Source organism: Mauremys reevesii, linkage group 16, assembly GCF_016161935.1.
Source record: "Mauremys reevesii isolate NIE-2019 linkage group 16, ASM1616193v1, whole genome shotgun sequence".
In the NCBI taxonomy this organism is placed as follows: domain Eukaryota; kingdom Metazoa; phylum Chordata; order Testudines; family Geoemydidae; genus Mauremys; species Mauremys reevesii.
This window is the reverse complement of record NC_052638.1, coordinates 24,634,269-24,651,162: the sequence shown is the minus strand read 5'-3', so window position 1 is coordinate 24,651,162 and position 16,894 is coordinate 24,634,269. Positions and strand designations below refer to the sequence as shown.

The window sequence follows — 16,894 nt, the reverse complement described above, 5'->3', positions numbered from 1 at the left end:
TTTTTTGGAATGATACAGGGTCCAGTCCTTCAAAGGCTTATTTGTGGGAATAATCATGTTGAAGTAAGAGGAGCTACTTACATGAATAAGGGCTACTCACATAAATAAAGATTTGAGTAGCTGAGTCTGTGTGTCTTGTATACACTACAGATTTACAACTTATTAACCTGAGGCTCATTTTTGAAAATGTCAAATTGTTTACTGTTAAAACACTTATACAACTAACTGAAGACAGACAGTTTACACAGTTCAGGACTTTGAGACAATTAATTTTGTAGATATTATCATTTATTATCCACCAGATACCAAAACTGCATTCCTTGGACACCCAAAACTCTTACCAAATTTAATTGAGCGCAATAGGAGTAAAAGGTGTGCAAGGAAAACAGGATAAGGTCCTAGCTCTTATTCAGTTTCTTGTAAACTGAATGATGGGAGAGTGCAAACAGTGAACATGAATATATCGTGATTGGTGGTGGCAATCCAAATCTATAGTATTAAGGTTTTCCAGCAAACTTTTTTTTTCTCTTTATTTTCCCCTGTATTTTTAGAAAGGTGTCTAGCCCTTATGGTTGTGAAGGAGATCTTCACTTGTAAGTCAACAAACAGCAGTTTCAGCGAGTCTCCATCTAGACAGACTGGAACAATAGCACCAAAAATACAAACTTTCTCTCTCTTCTCAAAATAATCTTTGTGACCATTAAGCAATCAGATTAATAACCACATACAAAATTACCCCAGTAAAATGAGTGAAGTGTATTGGTTAAAAATACACAGCCTTGCTGTGAATCCTCACAACACACAAAAACTTAGCCTGGGCTGGACCCATATGCAGAATTCACATTAGCATCTATGAGAATTCCACATGCTGAGAAAGGGCAATATATGGCCTTAAGTTCAGACTGTTGTAGCGTGGATTAGTGTTTCCACTTAGTGTTAACTGACCACTTCAACATGAATGGTCCCTTGAAATATGTGTTAAACATTCTGTTCCACCTTATATTTAGCTGTGACACTCTGAGGATATTTCCCAGACCTGAAGAGCTCTGGGTCAGCTTCTCTCTCTCTCACCAACAGAAGTTGGTCCAATAAAAGATATTAATTCACCCGCCTTGTCTCTCTAATATCCTGGGACCGACATGGCTACACACTGTATAGGTTCAAATGTGACATACAAGAGCTTTTATTTGCTCTCCAAAATTCTAACTTTACTAGTCTTCAGTTTTAATGGGTAAACTCTGGGGGTGGGGCACTAGGAGAAAACTGGAGGAGCCAGCCAGAAACTCCAGTCATAAGGGCAGAAGCAACCAAAGCAGGGATTTTTGGTCCTTTGGAGAACTTTCTACAGTTTTGACCAGGGGCGGCTCCAGGCCCCTGCACACCAAGCGCGTGCTTGGGGCGGCATGCAGTGGGGGGCGCTATGCCGGCCGCAGGGAGGGCGGCAGGCGGCTCCGGTGGACCTCCCGCAGGCGTGCCTACGAAAGGTCCACCAAAGCCGCGGGTCCAGCGGACCCTCTGCAGGCACGCCTGTGGGAGGTCCACCGGAGCTGCCTGCTGCCCTCCCGGCGGCCGGCATAGCGCCCCCCGCAGCATGCTGCCGTGCTTGGGGCGGCGAAATGTCTAGAGCCGCCCCTGGTTTTGACTGTGCTTCCTCTCTCCTGTGTTGATTGGCTGTTTGCTCCAACCTTCCTGCTCCCCCTCCTCCCTCAGTCTCTTCACATCAGCTTCACTCCACACCTGTCCCGTTACCACCTTCTTCCCTGCCCTGTCCCCTCACTCTCTTCCTATTTAACTTATCCCCTCTAGGAACCCCCTCTCCCCACAAAAACCCGTGACTTTTGCCTTCTTTTGAATTACAAAATTGTTTTATTAAGAAAGCTGACATGATTTTGTTTAAACACACATACACACTACTGCATATGCACAGTAACTTCTTGTCAACAAATTTCATGGTGAATTTTACTAATGTGTCCTTTATGCTCAATTCAGAGGCATCTCTAATTTATCACTTTACATTTTAAACCCTATAAAGCAGTGCCTTGTCTTTATATTTGCCTGAACAGTACAATCTATGCCTGTGGCATTGTATAGTTACTCAATAATCTGTGTGCATAGGAGCAAGTCTACTTTAAACAGAACAGATGTACATAATTTGTATATTTAAAAAATGGATACATGCGAGAGATCACAGAAATTCTCTTCAAAGTCAGTGTTGTGTCAGTGCTCAGAGTTTTATTGGGGGGAGGGGAAAGAGTTGTCTACATGTAAACAATCAAACAAAAAGAAAAAAATGTCAAAGTTAGGCTTTATGCTCTGTTCTCACAAAACTGCAGAGACATCCAATCAAAGATACCAACTATAGGCCCAATTCTGCATTTCCAATCATTTCAATTGGCCTAATCAGGCAAATAAAAAAGACAAGACTGATCCCTGCAGTTCTGGTTTCCTCTGGATTCCTGCAGATATGTATATAGATCTCATTAACTGTAAGAGGTCAACATGAGATTAGACCTCTATTTATGCTGCAGAAATAGAGGCAGACAAGCTAGAGCATCAGTTTTCACTTTACATGATTTTGTTAGTTTGCCACAACCTGTTCTAAAAATTGCTACTTCTAATTTTGGATAAATGTAGAATATTTAATTTTGCAGCTGATGTGAAGTTCAACCACTTGCATGGAAAGAAGAATTTGGACAAGGAGCAAGAATTAGCTTTTCTGATGGGGAAAATAAAAAGAGATATATAAAAGGGAGGGATGGAGCCTGTTAATATCTCTCTGCGAAAGCTGTTCTACAGAAGATATTCTCCATCTTTTTTTAAGAGTTGGATTTCCTTTAGTGATTATTAATGTGTGCTGTGCCAAAAAGTGCAATTAGGATCTGTACAAACAGTGTATTTGGTATCAAACATTGATTGCACACTCTCCTAGGTTTAGACTCCAAGGATTAAGAAAAATATACATTGTTTACATCTTCTTACTGGGATTTTCCATTTTTTCTTCTGGGCAGAATGTCCCATGTTTGAGAGGAAAACTCACACACATCTATTAGTTTTGCCACAGCAATCCACCTTATCCACCCCCAAATCCTGTGCAATTCTCAACTACTTTGTAAACACGGACCAGCAACGAACATCAGAGCCTATTAAAAAAATTTTTTTTCAGGCTATTGAGAATAGTCATCTATTAATAGCAGACAAATCCCTGCTATAGCCTGTAGTGATAATACCCTGATACTTTGCACACAGTTAACCATTACAAAACCAGCCAAAAGTCATCCTATATTGTAGGCTGTACCTTTCCCCCTCTTTAGAGCTTTCAAACAAACAAACCAAAACCACATACATCCAGATGCTGGAAGCATGATCAGATTGTATGCTATCCAAAGATTTGTTTGTATATGCAAGATGTTGTCAGCTCTTCCAAGTGACCCATCTTGAAACGAACCATACTGCATGAAATACTTGTGAGGGAGTGGCTCTGTCTTGCAGGAACACTCAGCCAGCCTATGAGAGTTTTACCACACACACCGCCAAGACAATAGCGATAATGAGCACCGCGGAGAAAATGATCCCAGCTAGAACTTTGCTGATATCGCAAAAGGATTTGTTTTCCTCCACGGAGATCATGCCAATGGAGGAGGCGCCCACGCTAATGGTGGATTTGAGTTCAGCCCCAGGGTCCTGTTTAGCCTCTACTGTCCACTGGGGGACATTCACCTTCATCTCCATCTCGTACATCATCTCTCCTACTTGGTTGATCTCGTTCTCCAGGTCTTTCAAATCCACTACATCTATGTTGTGTTCAGCCTCGTATTTCATGTTCTGGACGCTCATAGCCCTGGCGGCCACCCCAGAGGTTCCCCCGCTCATGCCCGTCTGGATCAGGTGCTTTTTGGGCACGTTAAGGGGGAACTCCTGGCCCAGCTCCAGGGCTCTCCTCATGTCAATCTCCAGGATTTCCATGCAAGTGGAGAAGATCACCCAGAGCCTCTCGAATTCAGCCTTGTCCTCCTTACTCACCGTCTTGTCCTTCAGGACCGCGGTGAGCTTGTTCCTGTTGGCCACCGCCAGCTCCTGGGCTTTCTGCCGAGTCTTCTTCAGCTCCTCCCGCAGGTTCTGCGAGTCCGAGGTGCCCCCGATGGTCAGCACCATGTGCCGATAGCAAGCAGTCACCTTGCTGAGCGCATCGAGCAGCGCTTTGCATTCCTCCTTCACCATGGCTCAGGCGGGCTGCAGACTCCAACAGGCGGGCTGGGCTGCTAGCTGGGTGTCCCTGCTGGTCTACCTCCCGCGGCTCAGTCCAGATTACCCTCTTTCGGACCAGGGAGCTGCCAGCGCCAGATGTCACCAACACGCATGGTAATCGCGGAGCTCGGATCCTGCATGCAAATACCTCGATCGAGTCCCTTCCGACCGCTCACACGGCTCCAAATCCTCCTACGCTCCATGCAAGCGGGAGAGGAGTTTGGGGAGCGAGTGGCATCGCTTTGCGCATAGCATTCAGCATCCGAGGGAGGATTGCCCCAGTCCCTGCTCCAGACACACCGAGAGGGAGAACAGCTGCTGTTTCCTGCAGGAGGCTCCAGTACAAGGAAATCAGAGACACGTTGTTTTTAAATGCACCAATCCGAGTTGCCAGGAAGAAATGAATACCAGAGCTAACAACTAGGCAGCCTTTAATTAAAGCCCGAGGGCTGCCTCCAGGTGACCTGGGGCCGGTCTGCAGCGCCAGGGAGCTCGCCTGTCCAATACCAACCCGGCGCCTGGGCTATTGACATTAAATACTGCACAGCTGGAGCACCTGGAGGAGTCACGTGGTTCCGAGCAGGAAGTAGCTCCGCGGCTTCTCTTCCCAGCGCTGTGCTGCTCGGCGTGCCTAGGCTCCACCTTCGTAGGCTGCTGATTGAGTGGACGCTGCCTCAGTCGCGGGAGAAGCCGGGGCTCATTGGCTTGGCGGAGCTGGGCTGCTGTGGTGCACCGCCCGCCTGGGATCCTGGTAGGGCTTGGTTGAAATACACAGCAGTTAGGGGGGAACCGGACGGCTAGTGGTTCTCTGTGTCTGGGGAGGAAGTGAGACAATGTTACCTTTGTAAGTAAGTAAATTTTCTGGTCTCTGTTGACTCCGGATTCTCTAAGTGAGGCTGTGGGGACTTACACTCCCTCCAGGGAGGAAAAGAACGACTTTGGGGACTGCTGGCTAAGTGGGGCCCCTTCTCCTGGCCTTGTCAGCACTGACTGAGACGTTTCCTGTGGTAGAGGGTAGCATTTTCGGGGGCTGTAGCTGTCCTTGCGGTGCCCCCAGTTCATCATTAATAGTGGGGGGGTGACTGAAAACAGGGTTTGCCGCTGTCACAGTTTCATTTTAAATTCTCTTCCTACCAAGGCCTGTGAACTCAAGCTTCGAAAACCACCTTCCATCCTCCTCTTCTACCCCAGCGTAAGAGATGGGATGGAGGGGGTGTGGGAAGCATGTTTTGTTCCAGATCTCTGTGTCCTGGCAGTGCTCTTGCTTCTCTGTGGGAGTTAAGTTACAGCGTAATGCAGGTGTGTGGGGCTTGTACACAGAGCTTCGGTTGGCTTCCTTTTTATACGCTTCAAGGGAGACACCGTTGCAAAGAGAGCGTGTGTTTTCAGAGTGAACGTGTTTCAGAAGGGAAGTATGCAAATGCTTTTTCCACCCTCAACACAGTGCAGGACTCTGGATGGGATTGTTCACCTTCTGAAAAGTTGACACAGCAACTCCGTTGTCGATATCCGATCCAAACGATAGGTTTCGGTCCAAACATGTGACTTATTCGCCCTGAGGAAGTCTCCATTCTGATTGTCCCCGTGGGGTGGGGAAAGAGCTCCAAAGATATTTTTAATTAATTGAGGTGGGGTTGGAATTACATTATGTTAGGATTAAACTGCATGCAATATAAACATGGGGTTAAGGGTCTTTGATTTAAACACAGGGTTATTGTTTTTTTCTTTTTTTGTGGTTCCACCTGCGTTAGATGCTGAAGTTAATAGAGTTGTTGCTGATTATTTCTCAGACAGTACAAACTTTTTTTTCCCATGAGTAAATACTGTTTCTGTCAGGCTAGGAGAACTGATACTTTTCTGCAGCTTTAATCATAATACTATCTTATTGTTTTGAATAATGCAAAATTGAATTTAGCATGTTAGTATATGTACAGAAGCTGAATCAGAGTCCTTGGTTAGTAGTATCACCACATTTTGCTTCCTTCCAAAGCTTATGATACAGTACGTAAACTAAAAGGTTGTGTTTCTCTGTTTTGAGATCACTTAAGTGAGTATGAACTGTTTAGGAAGTTTTGTAGCAAGTGTAGCTGTTGAGCCAAGAGGATTTACTTGCACCTGGCTTTTTTATAATTGTACATGCAAATTAGCAGTAAGTTAATGTGACAAACTTGAACACTTGTTATAAATTAGTAAAATAATGTGAATTGAATGCTTTGCAAATATATTGTAGAAATGCTAATTTAATAGTTAGTGGTGAGTAGTGAATATTTCATACTGTGCTGACTATATTATAATTTAAAAAATTTCTTGGTAGCTATATACTTTGGTAATGGGTGCTCCAGACTCACTTAAATGGTAATAGTGAGTACTGACCACTACACTGTAAAGTAATTTATGCTATTTTGCAACATACCAGTACATATTTATCAAAGAGGAGTGCAGGAAAACTTAATTGCCACAGTCTCCACACCTCATACACCTCTGGTTCAAGGAACAGCCAGAGGGCTTGCTGAATTAAGTGACTTGAAATAGATACATTCTCATATCCCCATAAAGAATGAAAAAAGAGCAAATGTAACATATAACATATGGTATTTATTTGTTCCACTATGATGGTATAAGTTGTATCTAGCTTCAGAAACTTTCTTGAAATTTGTCATGGAAGCCCCAAGATTAATTAAGTAGCTGTCTACCAGTTTGAAGGCAATATTAATCTAGGGAGATTGAGCCAAAGAGTGTGGGATCTTGCATGGGAATGCAATGACACTAGGTGAACTTGAACTACATGTAAGCAAAGATTTGTAATTGCATAATGGGCCTAGTCAGGTGGAAAAAGGATAAGCCCTAGCTCTGGATCTAAAGTCTTATGTGACTTGATGGTGATAAGCTTATGACTATCCAAATTATGCATCTGTTTATACTTTGAAAGGGTTACATACAAAAGTCTGATGCATTTCAGTAATAAGTTACTACTTATTTCAGTGCATTGGACCTTTACATTAGAAAACTTGCCTGAAACTAGTTGGGAGACTAACTGGCTGAAGGAATGTATTTGTCAAGAGGAAACGTAATGTTTCAGGAGCTTTTGACTAATTATTTACACCTAGAGGCAGCAATAGATAATACCTGTAGTCAGAGAGTTCTTATTCTTCCATGTAATAATAAATGTAAATATCAGTTGTTAAGAACAGTGTTCTTCTCTGGAATAGCTCCTTAAGTTGATGACTGTGTTTTCCAATACCAAATCCCAGACGATACCTTTACTGCAGATTCAGCCACAGCTTTGTTAGAGGAATTGTCAAATGACAGGTAGAAGATCCAAAGACCAAGACTGATACTTTTTTTAGGGTAGAGTACTCTTGCAAATGTGTTTGGAAAATGTAGCTCTTGAAAGACATGGAGAATTACTTGCTAAATCCCATACCCTTTTAGTTTACCAATGGGCTCCCCTGTCCTCAGATAACTAAATTATCTTATTGAATCATTGAAAACCCTTGTTAATTCTGTTTTATATGACATAGATTAACAAACCTTGGCTCAGATTTACTAACATTTGAAGTAAACTCAAAAGTTAAGTACCATCATATAAGAAAGTTCTGCCTATAGTTTGTGACAATATAAGGGTTGTCCATCTCTCCCCTCTCTTCCTCCCCCCCCCCCCCTCCGAGGAGGGATTGTGTGTGTGTTTTTCATCTAGATATAGAGAATCGAGAGAGCCTGAAAACTTTGAAAATCAAAAAGTCTCAGCCATTATTCAGGCCTGTGGTAATATTAAACCAGTTTCCTTCAAATAACAAACAAAAACATACTTTGATTAGTTCACCACCTGTCTCAGCTGTACCTACTGTGCAAGTGTTTTGAAGAGTGGCTTGAAAATGTGACCATAGTGAAAATGTTCTTGATTTTGTTTATCACACAGCAAAGTAGCAGCCAAGTCTGATGCTGGTGTGTCTGTAGCTACTGCAGTGAGAAGTGTACAGGTTAGTTATTCTGGTACACTGTATTATGTACCTTTTAAAAGGCCAGTGTTGGCTGAAATGGCACTAAATGTTTTAGTAAGTAAAAATTAACTAATGGTGAAATGGTTTCTTAGTACAAAAGATGGTAGAAACACTGGTATTGAAGTGCAGTACTGCTCTGATAAGTGACTCTAAAAAGTTGTCATAGGACTCCATGATTACCATGTCTTAGTGAACTCAAATGAAAACTTTTAAAAACTTTGCCTTTTTTATGAGAAAAAAAATACCTTTCCCAGTTCCTGGTTTAAAAAAACTGCACAGTCAGTCCATTCCACCCTTTTCTTCCATGCTACATTTTATGTACAGAATTCCAGACAGACACCTTCAAATCTGTTGATCTCCACATGGTATAACAAATATTTCAATGTACTAACTCATCCTTTTCCTTTACTATTTTCTTTTCTTTAAAATCAAATACTAAAACATCACCTAATGGCTAAGGACTCCAACCCACAAAAACTAGACTAAAGAGAGGAAGGAGGTAATGAGGGGAAGGAAATTCAGAATTGTGGCTCCCAGAGCAACTGTCACTTGGCCATATTGCAAGTATTTAACCCCCTGTGCAGCTATATAATATTCAAGCCCAAGGGGACTGAGTTACAATTGTGGAAACTGTTAATGTGCTAAGATATTCAAAGTTTAAATTCTCAACCATGATGATGATGTTTGGGGGGGTCATGCAGAGAGGATAAATTCTATTCTGAAGTCCAAGGTATGTTGTGGCCTTTGTACTCCTTTATTAAGCCATAGTATATATTTACTATCTTAATTACAGAAGTGTTTTAACTAGTTTTTATTTTTGAATGTGGATTTGTTCTTCTGTATCATTTCATTTTGTTGGTGCTCTAGATCACACTGAACCATGCTCAGTATTCTGCTTGTCCTATGGCTGCTGCCACTAAGTGGTTTAGAGCTAGTTATTTGTGATGTGTAATCTCATGTGCTGGGAACTGAAGTAAGATCACCACACTGAACTCTCTTCCTGCAACCATCTGTCAAATCAAAATTATTTTAAAACACTCTAGTCTGTCTTGGATTTGTATTATGTTCTTTTTAGGTCCAGGCAGTGGATTACAAACAGCACGTTTATCTAAGCGATCTATATTCATAAATTCAGTATTTTGCCCATGAGTTGGGATATGATGGTTCGAGATGGCGTGGTTTCTCATGCGCACCTCTCTTGTGTTTTCTGATTAGCTTTATCACATGGTTAAAGGGACAACTAAAGCTTTTTTTTCACTCTTCCCTTTCAGATGGAAAGAAATCTTGGAATTATGTTCCATGGACATATGGCAGAAAGAAAGTTCAACTTTCTTTGGTCGTCTTTCTGAAAAAACAACTAAGTAAAAACTGTGACCAGCTTAAGGACGGTTTTTGTCCCCAATCTTTATTTTCTCTTTCCCAGTCTTTGTGGTATAGGAAACTTAAACCCTGCATTCTAGCTTCTTGACTTAACATATTAATGCTTTCAGAACTTTTCTTTAGCTTGTGAAATATCATTTAGCAGTAGCATATAACTAAACAATTCAACTATTTATGAATAAGAGTAGTTCCTGGCAAGCCAAATGTTAAAATAGAGTACGTTGGGAAATACATGATCTCAGAACATAGACACAAATTGGTTTCCTGCTGAGATCCATGTAACTTTTTTAGTTTGACTCTTTAGACAAGAAACTGTTTTTATATGAGAACTAAAATCAGGATAACTTTTTGAGTTTTGCATGCATCTTAATGTTGCAGCTGCTGGGATAAATTTAAATCTGACTCTCTGGATTGAGCCATATATGTGAATCTCTTCTCCTTTAATCCTGTCCATAAAAAGCTCACATGATCAGTCTTGGGAAAACGTTACTCCCATGAGTAACTCCAGCTTTAAAGAGGATCAGACATATCAATTATTTACATGAGTAAGACTTCTCAGGATCAGAGAAGGAGGTTCTAGCCCAGGTAGGATCATTATAGTTTATCTTAATTATAAATAACGCACCAAAAACTACATTTAAATGAATACTAAGGATGCAAAGTCAAGCACTACAAACTTAGGAAATACCTGAATTAAGATTGCATATGTAACCTTAACTCATCCCCCTCCTGTATGTGCATTGTTATAATTTCTAATTACATGATCTCATGCCTTTTTTTTTTTTTGCCCCCCCACAGGACCTCTGCCTCATTCAGTGCACAGGATGGATAGTGCTCTGGGAATGCACCAGGTGGCATTTGAGTCAGGTGTCTTCCTTTTCTTTGCCTCCTGGGTGCCAGCAGGGGGAGCCTTGAGAGCACAGGAGAGAAGGTCTCTCTGCTCTGTTCCAGGGCCCTGGTCTGTAGTAATGGGAGAAGCAATTGCAGGGAAAATCCTGGTGAGCTGTTGAACCATGCTCAGTGCAGGCAAAGTCTTCAGAGACTGTAGCTGCCTAACTCTAATTCTCTGCTGAGTATGTATGAACTGAGACTGGCCATGCTATCAGCCTTTGGGCAGTTTTTTTTCTGGGATCAGCAAAAGGCCCATCCCTGATGCTAGAGCTGACTGACCTCCCATTCTACGCCAGTTTTTAAGTCTGTGGTCTGAACCATGGAGCTGCTAGAGCTTTTCCATGAAACAGCTGTAAGACATTTAAAAACAAACAAACAAAAAAAAAAAAAAACTTTCCCTAATCTAACTTTTGGGAACAGCTGAACTATCTTAGCTGAAGCTTTTTGAAGAAGTTCAGCCCAAGGCAGATACCCAGCATGGAAAAATTCAGCCTGAATGGTTATCCTTTGGCAAAGTTATAAGCAACTGAAAACAGGGTCTTGCAATGCCAAATATCAGGCAGCCTTAGCTATAGGCTGCATTACTAACTCCGCCTAGAATAGGGGAAGTTCTCAGTCTGGTATAGGCTCAGAAGGCTACATCTGATGCATAGTGTAGCTGCCTCTTAGCCTCCAGTTACACTGTTTTGGAAACACCCATCTTACTGTCACATGCAGTTCCTGGACCCTAGGGAGCCTCAAAGGAAAGAGGCATTGTCCTTTGGCCAGCATGGTATACAACCAAGAAATGCAGGAATATTTCACAGTTCACTAATATGAACAGCGTGAAAGTGTGAGAGAAATAAGAGAACATCTAGCATTTTTATTAAAACACAATATGTTAAGACTGCAACTGCATATAATGAAGAAAATGTTTAATGGGGGAGAAAGAGGGTTGGGATAGCATAATTAATTCAACTCTAAAGGTTCTTGAAAGAGTACCTGGAGCAATAAGTGACCTGTTGTATGCTGTACATATAGCAAAACTTAGAAGAATAATTAGAATAAATATCTCATCCTTTATCCTCATACACTAAGTGAATAGTGCCATTTTGTTTTTTCTTCATGGTCTATTCAGTACTGTACTATAAACTTATTTTTTCATGAGTATGTACTATTTTTTGTATTAGAATTAGGAAAAACTGATTCCAAAATAGGTGGTAAAATAGACTTCCTTTTTATAGAGTGCCTCTGACCTACCGTATTATAACCAGTAGTGCGTATAGGCTCCAGTCAGACTGTATAAACACTTGAGACATTGTCTCTGTACCAAAGAGCTTGCATTCTAATTTGAGACAAGAAGAAACAAGTGTGTAATGAACAATAGGAAGGAATGTGGTGACAGAACTAATGTAACGGTCATGTTATATGCTCTGACAGTTTGCACAACCCAAAAGCTCTGGCCATAATAACTTATATTTTAACACGAAGTGTGTTGCTATTTTTCTCTGTGGCCTTGTGAACAGTGGTAGAAACTGAGCTGGAACAGCTTCTAAAGATATCTGACATAGATTTGTTGTAGATGGGCACAGCTCTTCAAACTGTTGATATTTGTCTGGTGCATGTAAATGCATTTCCCCAGATGACTTCTGTCAAATTGAAAACTGTGAGTGAATTGCTCTCTTATTAATTTCCCTAAAAATACGTGCTAAAGTTAGGAAAGCTCATCTAAAACAAAAATATCCTTTAAATGTTGTGGATAGCACCCAGATTCCATGCTCTCTTGAGTGAACTGTTGGTCTTAAGTCTACCCTCTTTTGAACTTGGGGATCCCATTACAAACATCTGTTACCTTCTACAAAGGGGATTCTGTAGACTTGCTAAGACATCATACCATAGAATAACTTGTAAAGTCTTCAAGTTTTGGTTGAGAGCGTTGATAAAAGGATATCTTGTAGCGTAGGTTCCTCTGCTGCAGTAGTTCTGTTTAAGGGATAAAGGTGGGGGAAACAGATTTTCTAATCTAATACATTAGGAATTTGTCCCAGACACTTGTAACCTTGACTGACCTCCTTTCCATCCTCTTAAGTAAAATAAAAATTCTGAAGTCATTACAGAGGCATCCCATTATGAGTCACTGAACCTCACGTTTGTGAAACGTGTATTGTAGAACTTCTGTTGAGAATTAGAACCTAGGAAGCCATAACTTACATGGGGTTTTAGCATCTTCAGAAACAAAATTTTATTTCATTAATTAGTTTAGTTATAATAAGAACAACCTTATTTTTACCAAAGCGTACTATATTTCTGGACTTCTTCCATTAGACAAGAGCTCATAGACAAACTGAATGTTATAAAACCTCAATTCATTAGGATTGGTTCACAAATGTATTAATGACAGATCAGGTAAAACATGGTTTTTAGACTGAGCCTAATTCTTTCACCTTGAATCAATGGGATTACTTCTGGAGGTAAGGTATTCCTTACAGTGAGTAAGTGTGGTAGAATGGGACATTTAATTAGTTGTAATTATTGTTAGTGGTGGCTGTCTCAGAGCACCATTAGTCCATATTCATGGGGAGAGGGGCAGGCTTGAAAGTAGGAATTAGTTTTTGGCTAATTTCTAAAAGATGACATAGACCAGTGTTTCTCAACAGCCAGTCCATGGACCAGTGAGGGTTCCTGAGATTTCCCTGACAGAGTTTAGGAAAGGCAGCAAGCTGGTCCTTGGTATCAAAAAGCTTGAGAAACACTGGCATAGAACTTCTTGGTTGTGTGCCGCCTTTGAAAATTTGATTAATTGGTTCATAATAGATGGACTATTTCATACTTAAGGAAAAAAATTTCCATTATAACTTTTTCCCCTGAGGATAGTGTAATGAAAATACCTGTGTATGACTGTTGTGCAATTTATGTTGGTGTCTGTGTACAGAATACTCATGTTGCCTGTGTGTATGTCCATGTTTCTAAAATAAACAAGAATGTCAGCGTCGCGTAACCAGGCAGATTATAATGTATGTACAAAGAATAATGGTAGAAGTGGTTGTGTTATCTTCACAGGGTTTGTTTTTCGTACACAAGTTGTTACTGCAGTCATGAATGTTTTAAAGGTTAATGTTTTTGTTGTCTTTTTTTCCCCAGCCAGTATACTGCAGTAATTCTTTATAATACTGCTTGAAATTGAGTAGATTGGGTTGTTTGAAATCTATTTATAGTTATAGCAGCAGTCAGGCCCCGAACAGATGTTGTGCAGATTTTATTAGAAGAGATGGTTCCTGCCCCAGTAGCATAAAGTCTAACTTAACACACAAGTGGGTGTAACAGTTGGAAGAACTGGGGAGGGATGATAATAATAGGAAATGTTTGGTTATGAAGACTAATTTTGCATGAAGTTCCATGGTTCTGTATCAGTCACTTTATATTGGAGTTAACTCCACATGTTCTGTATCTTGATGTGAGACAAGGAGGGTAGTTTATACTTCTCTAAAACATGAAAGGAAATATACCAAAAAATCCTCTTCTATAGTCCCAAATGTTATTACATCTGAATATGAAAACTAAACAATAGAATAGCTGTTTAACTTCTGTAATATTAACACTAGTATCTCTTCTAGAAAATATCTTTGGAATCTCTGACGTCCATATGGCTATGTATGATGAAGATCTCTTGAAAAATCCTTTTTATTTGGCTATTCAGAAACATCGTCCTGACCTTTGCAGGAAAGTTGCAGAATACCATGGTATTGTAAGTAAAGAGTTTGTTTTAAATTGACTGACTACATACTGAAGCAATAAAATCTCTCAGATTCTCACTAAAGTTTAGGAAATGGTGAGAGCAAGCCAACAAACTAGATCAAAACTGAGATACATAAAGTATATGACATTGTTTTTATTTTAATATATACATGAGGGAATGCATTATGTAGTAGATGGAATGTATGGTGGGGATTCTTACAATTATGGTTCATAGAAAGACCCAAAATATAAATGCATATTTTAAATATGGGATTGACACTCTTGTGTCAGGAGCATATTGAAGTCCCTGGCTTGTAAGGGAAGAGAATAATGGTCCTTTGACCAACAAGCTACTTCATTTTATGTGATATGAGGCTACAAATATCATGCCACTATTGTTTGTGTTCAGTTTTATAGACTGCAGGTAACTGTTGAATGCACTACTGAAAGGCTGTCTGTACTTGATGGATCTTTACTTGTCGGAAATCTTCTTATCAAGCCTTATCTTCTAGTTGCCCTTGCTGGTCTGAATAACTTGTATATCTAGTACTGTTTGTCATAATTATGACCTTGAGAGACTGGGAACCGAAGCATTTTGCAATTATTATGGTTTTATATTGTAAATCAATATGCACAAATCTGTTCTGGCATTAAAACATCAACTAATAAAAAGCAGGAATAAACCAGGTTTTTAAGTGTTAGTAAATGAGGGGTTTTGACCTATGACTCCTATGAAGGATGCTATAATAAACCTTATATTGTTCACTTTTAAAGTGCCTAGCCGAAGAATGCAAATGACTTGCACGGTAGCTTCTGCATGGCCGTGTCAATATTATTATTTTTTTCTGTATCACTTCAAAGTGTTGCTAACAGTAATGCAGTTCCATTGATGAGAGTGCTAATGTAAATGAAACACTAGCAGCTGTAGGTCTTTTAAGTGCTTTGGTGTTTATACCATCCTTGAAGCAGGTCTAGACAAAACAGCACTTAATTTGAGGGTGAGAGGGGAACTAACCACTGGCTCCTGGGCCTCTGTCTGTCCTCGTTCCCAGCACTGTTGCCACTTATACTAGCCATGGGAAATTTTTAGGGGAAACATCCTAGCATAAACACAGCTTGTGAGTAAGCCTTGCAAGCAAGGTTTACAATAATTTTACTGCTCTCTAAAGCAATCTGGCCAATCTTTCCAAATGGTCTTGGTTTCTATTTTTATTTATTAGCTACATAGAACCTTATTTAGAGGGTAGCTCTAATTCCAAGCCTATGGACATCTTTTATTAGGTTAAATAACCTCACTTATTCTTGGGCTTTTTGATCATCCATTAGCAATGGCACAAGAAAAATTAGTCAGCCTATTTATCTTAAAATCTTGGAGAAAGCCCTGATGATGCATTGTTTTTTGTTTGTAAAAGTAGAAAAAAAGCTAAGTGTCAAATCATTTCTGCATGAGCGGTATTCAAAGTTTAGAAACTTAACTATCTGAACATGTGTGTGTGACCTGCAATATGTAGAATACATGGAGTAAGAAAACTGAAGTATTGGGGTTGCCACCTTCATGGGATTTGAGCAGAAATGTTGAGTATGAAAACAATTGTCTGTGTAGTTTTTTCTTCTTGTGGGAATTGGGAGGGGGGGGAGGAGAGGCAGAACTCTGATTTTTATTTTTATTTTTTTTTACACACAGGCTTTGTCCTAAATCAGTATTAATAATAGTTTAACATTTAACCTTGTCCACATACACAAGTGGTCCTGTGCAGTATCCAGTTTTTCCTATAACTAGTGTATGTGAGGACAAGGCACAGTATTGTTGGAACAGGCTTTCAGTATAAAATGTTGTTTTGACACTGTGCCTGTTAGTTTTCTATAAACTACTTCATTTAAACTTTTAAATGTTGGCAGCACAAAACAAAAAGGCACTTTTTATTGTTCTTTAAAGTTTACTGTACTTCTAATTCAGTAATAAGATCTTCTGCTTGTTGATGAATAAATAAGAGGCAATAGGGTATCTTTTAATTTTTTTTAATTGCATACTAAAGGAATGGAGAGTCCAGTCCAGTCAGAGTGCTTTGTGAATGTCTGAAACTGCAGTGCTGCTGTTAGAAATGTAAATATTTTCAGAACTTAAATTTGTCAAGATTCCTGATATCTGCGGATGCTCTGCTCATCTCAGGTCTGACCTCCTTGTGGAGGTGATTCTGCTGCTGCTAATGGTATTGCTTTTTATGCCTCCAGAATAAAAGCATTTGTTTCTGTCAGCAGTGTTAATATTTCCAGCAAGAGTGCTCTTATCTGAAGAGTAGAAGTGCTTCTGTAAAAAGTATCTTTCAATACTGAAAGGGTTTTAGTTAGGAGAAATTGTAAATTTTTGCACTGTTCCAGAGAACAGCAGGAATAGACGACCTTGTACTCTGTGACAATATCTATTTTTTTTATTTGAAAACTAGGCATGTATACTACCAGTTTTAGATCAGTTTAGTTTCTTGATGGAAGAATAGGGGCTCAAAATATTCACCAGGTAGCTTTAATGGTAGTTAGGCAAATTTTGTGTATGTATGAACTAGTATGCTATTTGCCCTGGTTCCTTTTAAGACTATCTTTCTTCTCCTTCTTGTGGTTTTGGCCTTTTTTGTGACAAGCATTCAAATGCCAGTGACTTGGGAATG

General features: G+C 40.1%; 2 protein-coding genes across 6 annotated transcripts in view; one reads left to right on the top strand and one right to left on the bottom strand.

The window, feature by feature from the left end:
- Window positions 1-1,623: 1,623 nt before the first annotated feature.
- On the bottom strand, window positions 1,624-4,750 carry LOC120384474 (regulator of G protein signaling 9 binding protein). Its single transcript, XM_039503258.1, has one exon. It carries the CDS (start codon window positions 4,216-4,218, stop codon window positions 3,505-3,507), a length of 714 nt encoding a protein of 237 aa, XP_039359192.1. The 5' UTR covers window positions 4,219-4,750; the 3' UTR covers window positions 1,624-3,504.
- A 74-nt stretch (window positions 4,751-4,824) lies between these two features.
- The window catches only part of ANKRD27 (ankyrin repeat domain 27), a 72,607-nt gene continuing 60,537 nt past the window's right edge, over window positions 4,825-16,894 (top strand). Inside the window, exons 1-2 of one of the 5 annotated variants that reach the window (XM_039503250.1) lie at window positions 4,825-5,089; window positions 14,111-14,241. In XM_039503250.1, coding sequence (XP_039359184.1) covers window positions 14,140-14,241 — 102 coding nt within the window. In that variant the 5' untranslated portion in view covers window positions 4,825-5,089; window positions 14,111-14,139. Of the gene's footprint in view, window positions 5,094-12,722; window positions 12,968-14,110; window positions 14,242-16,894 lie in introns of those variants that run through there. The other 4 variants (XM_039503249.1, XM_039503248.1, XM_039503251.1 and 1 more) reach the window with 4 other exon arrangements.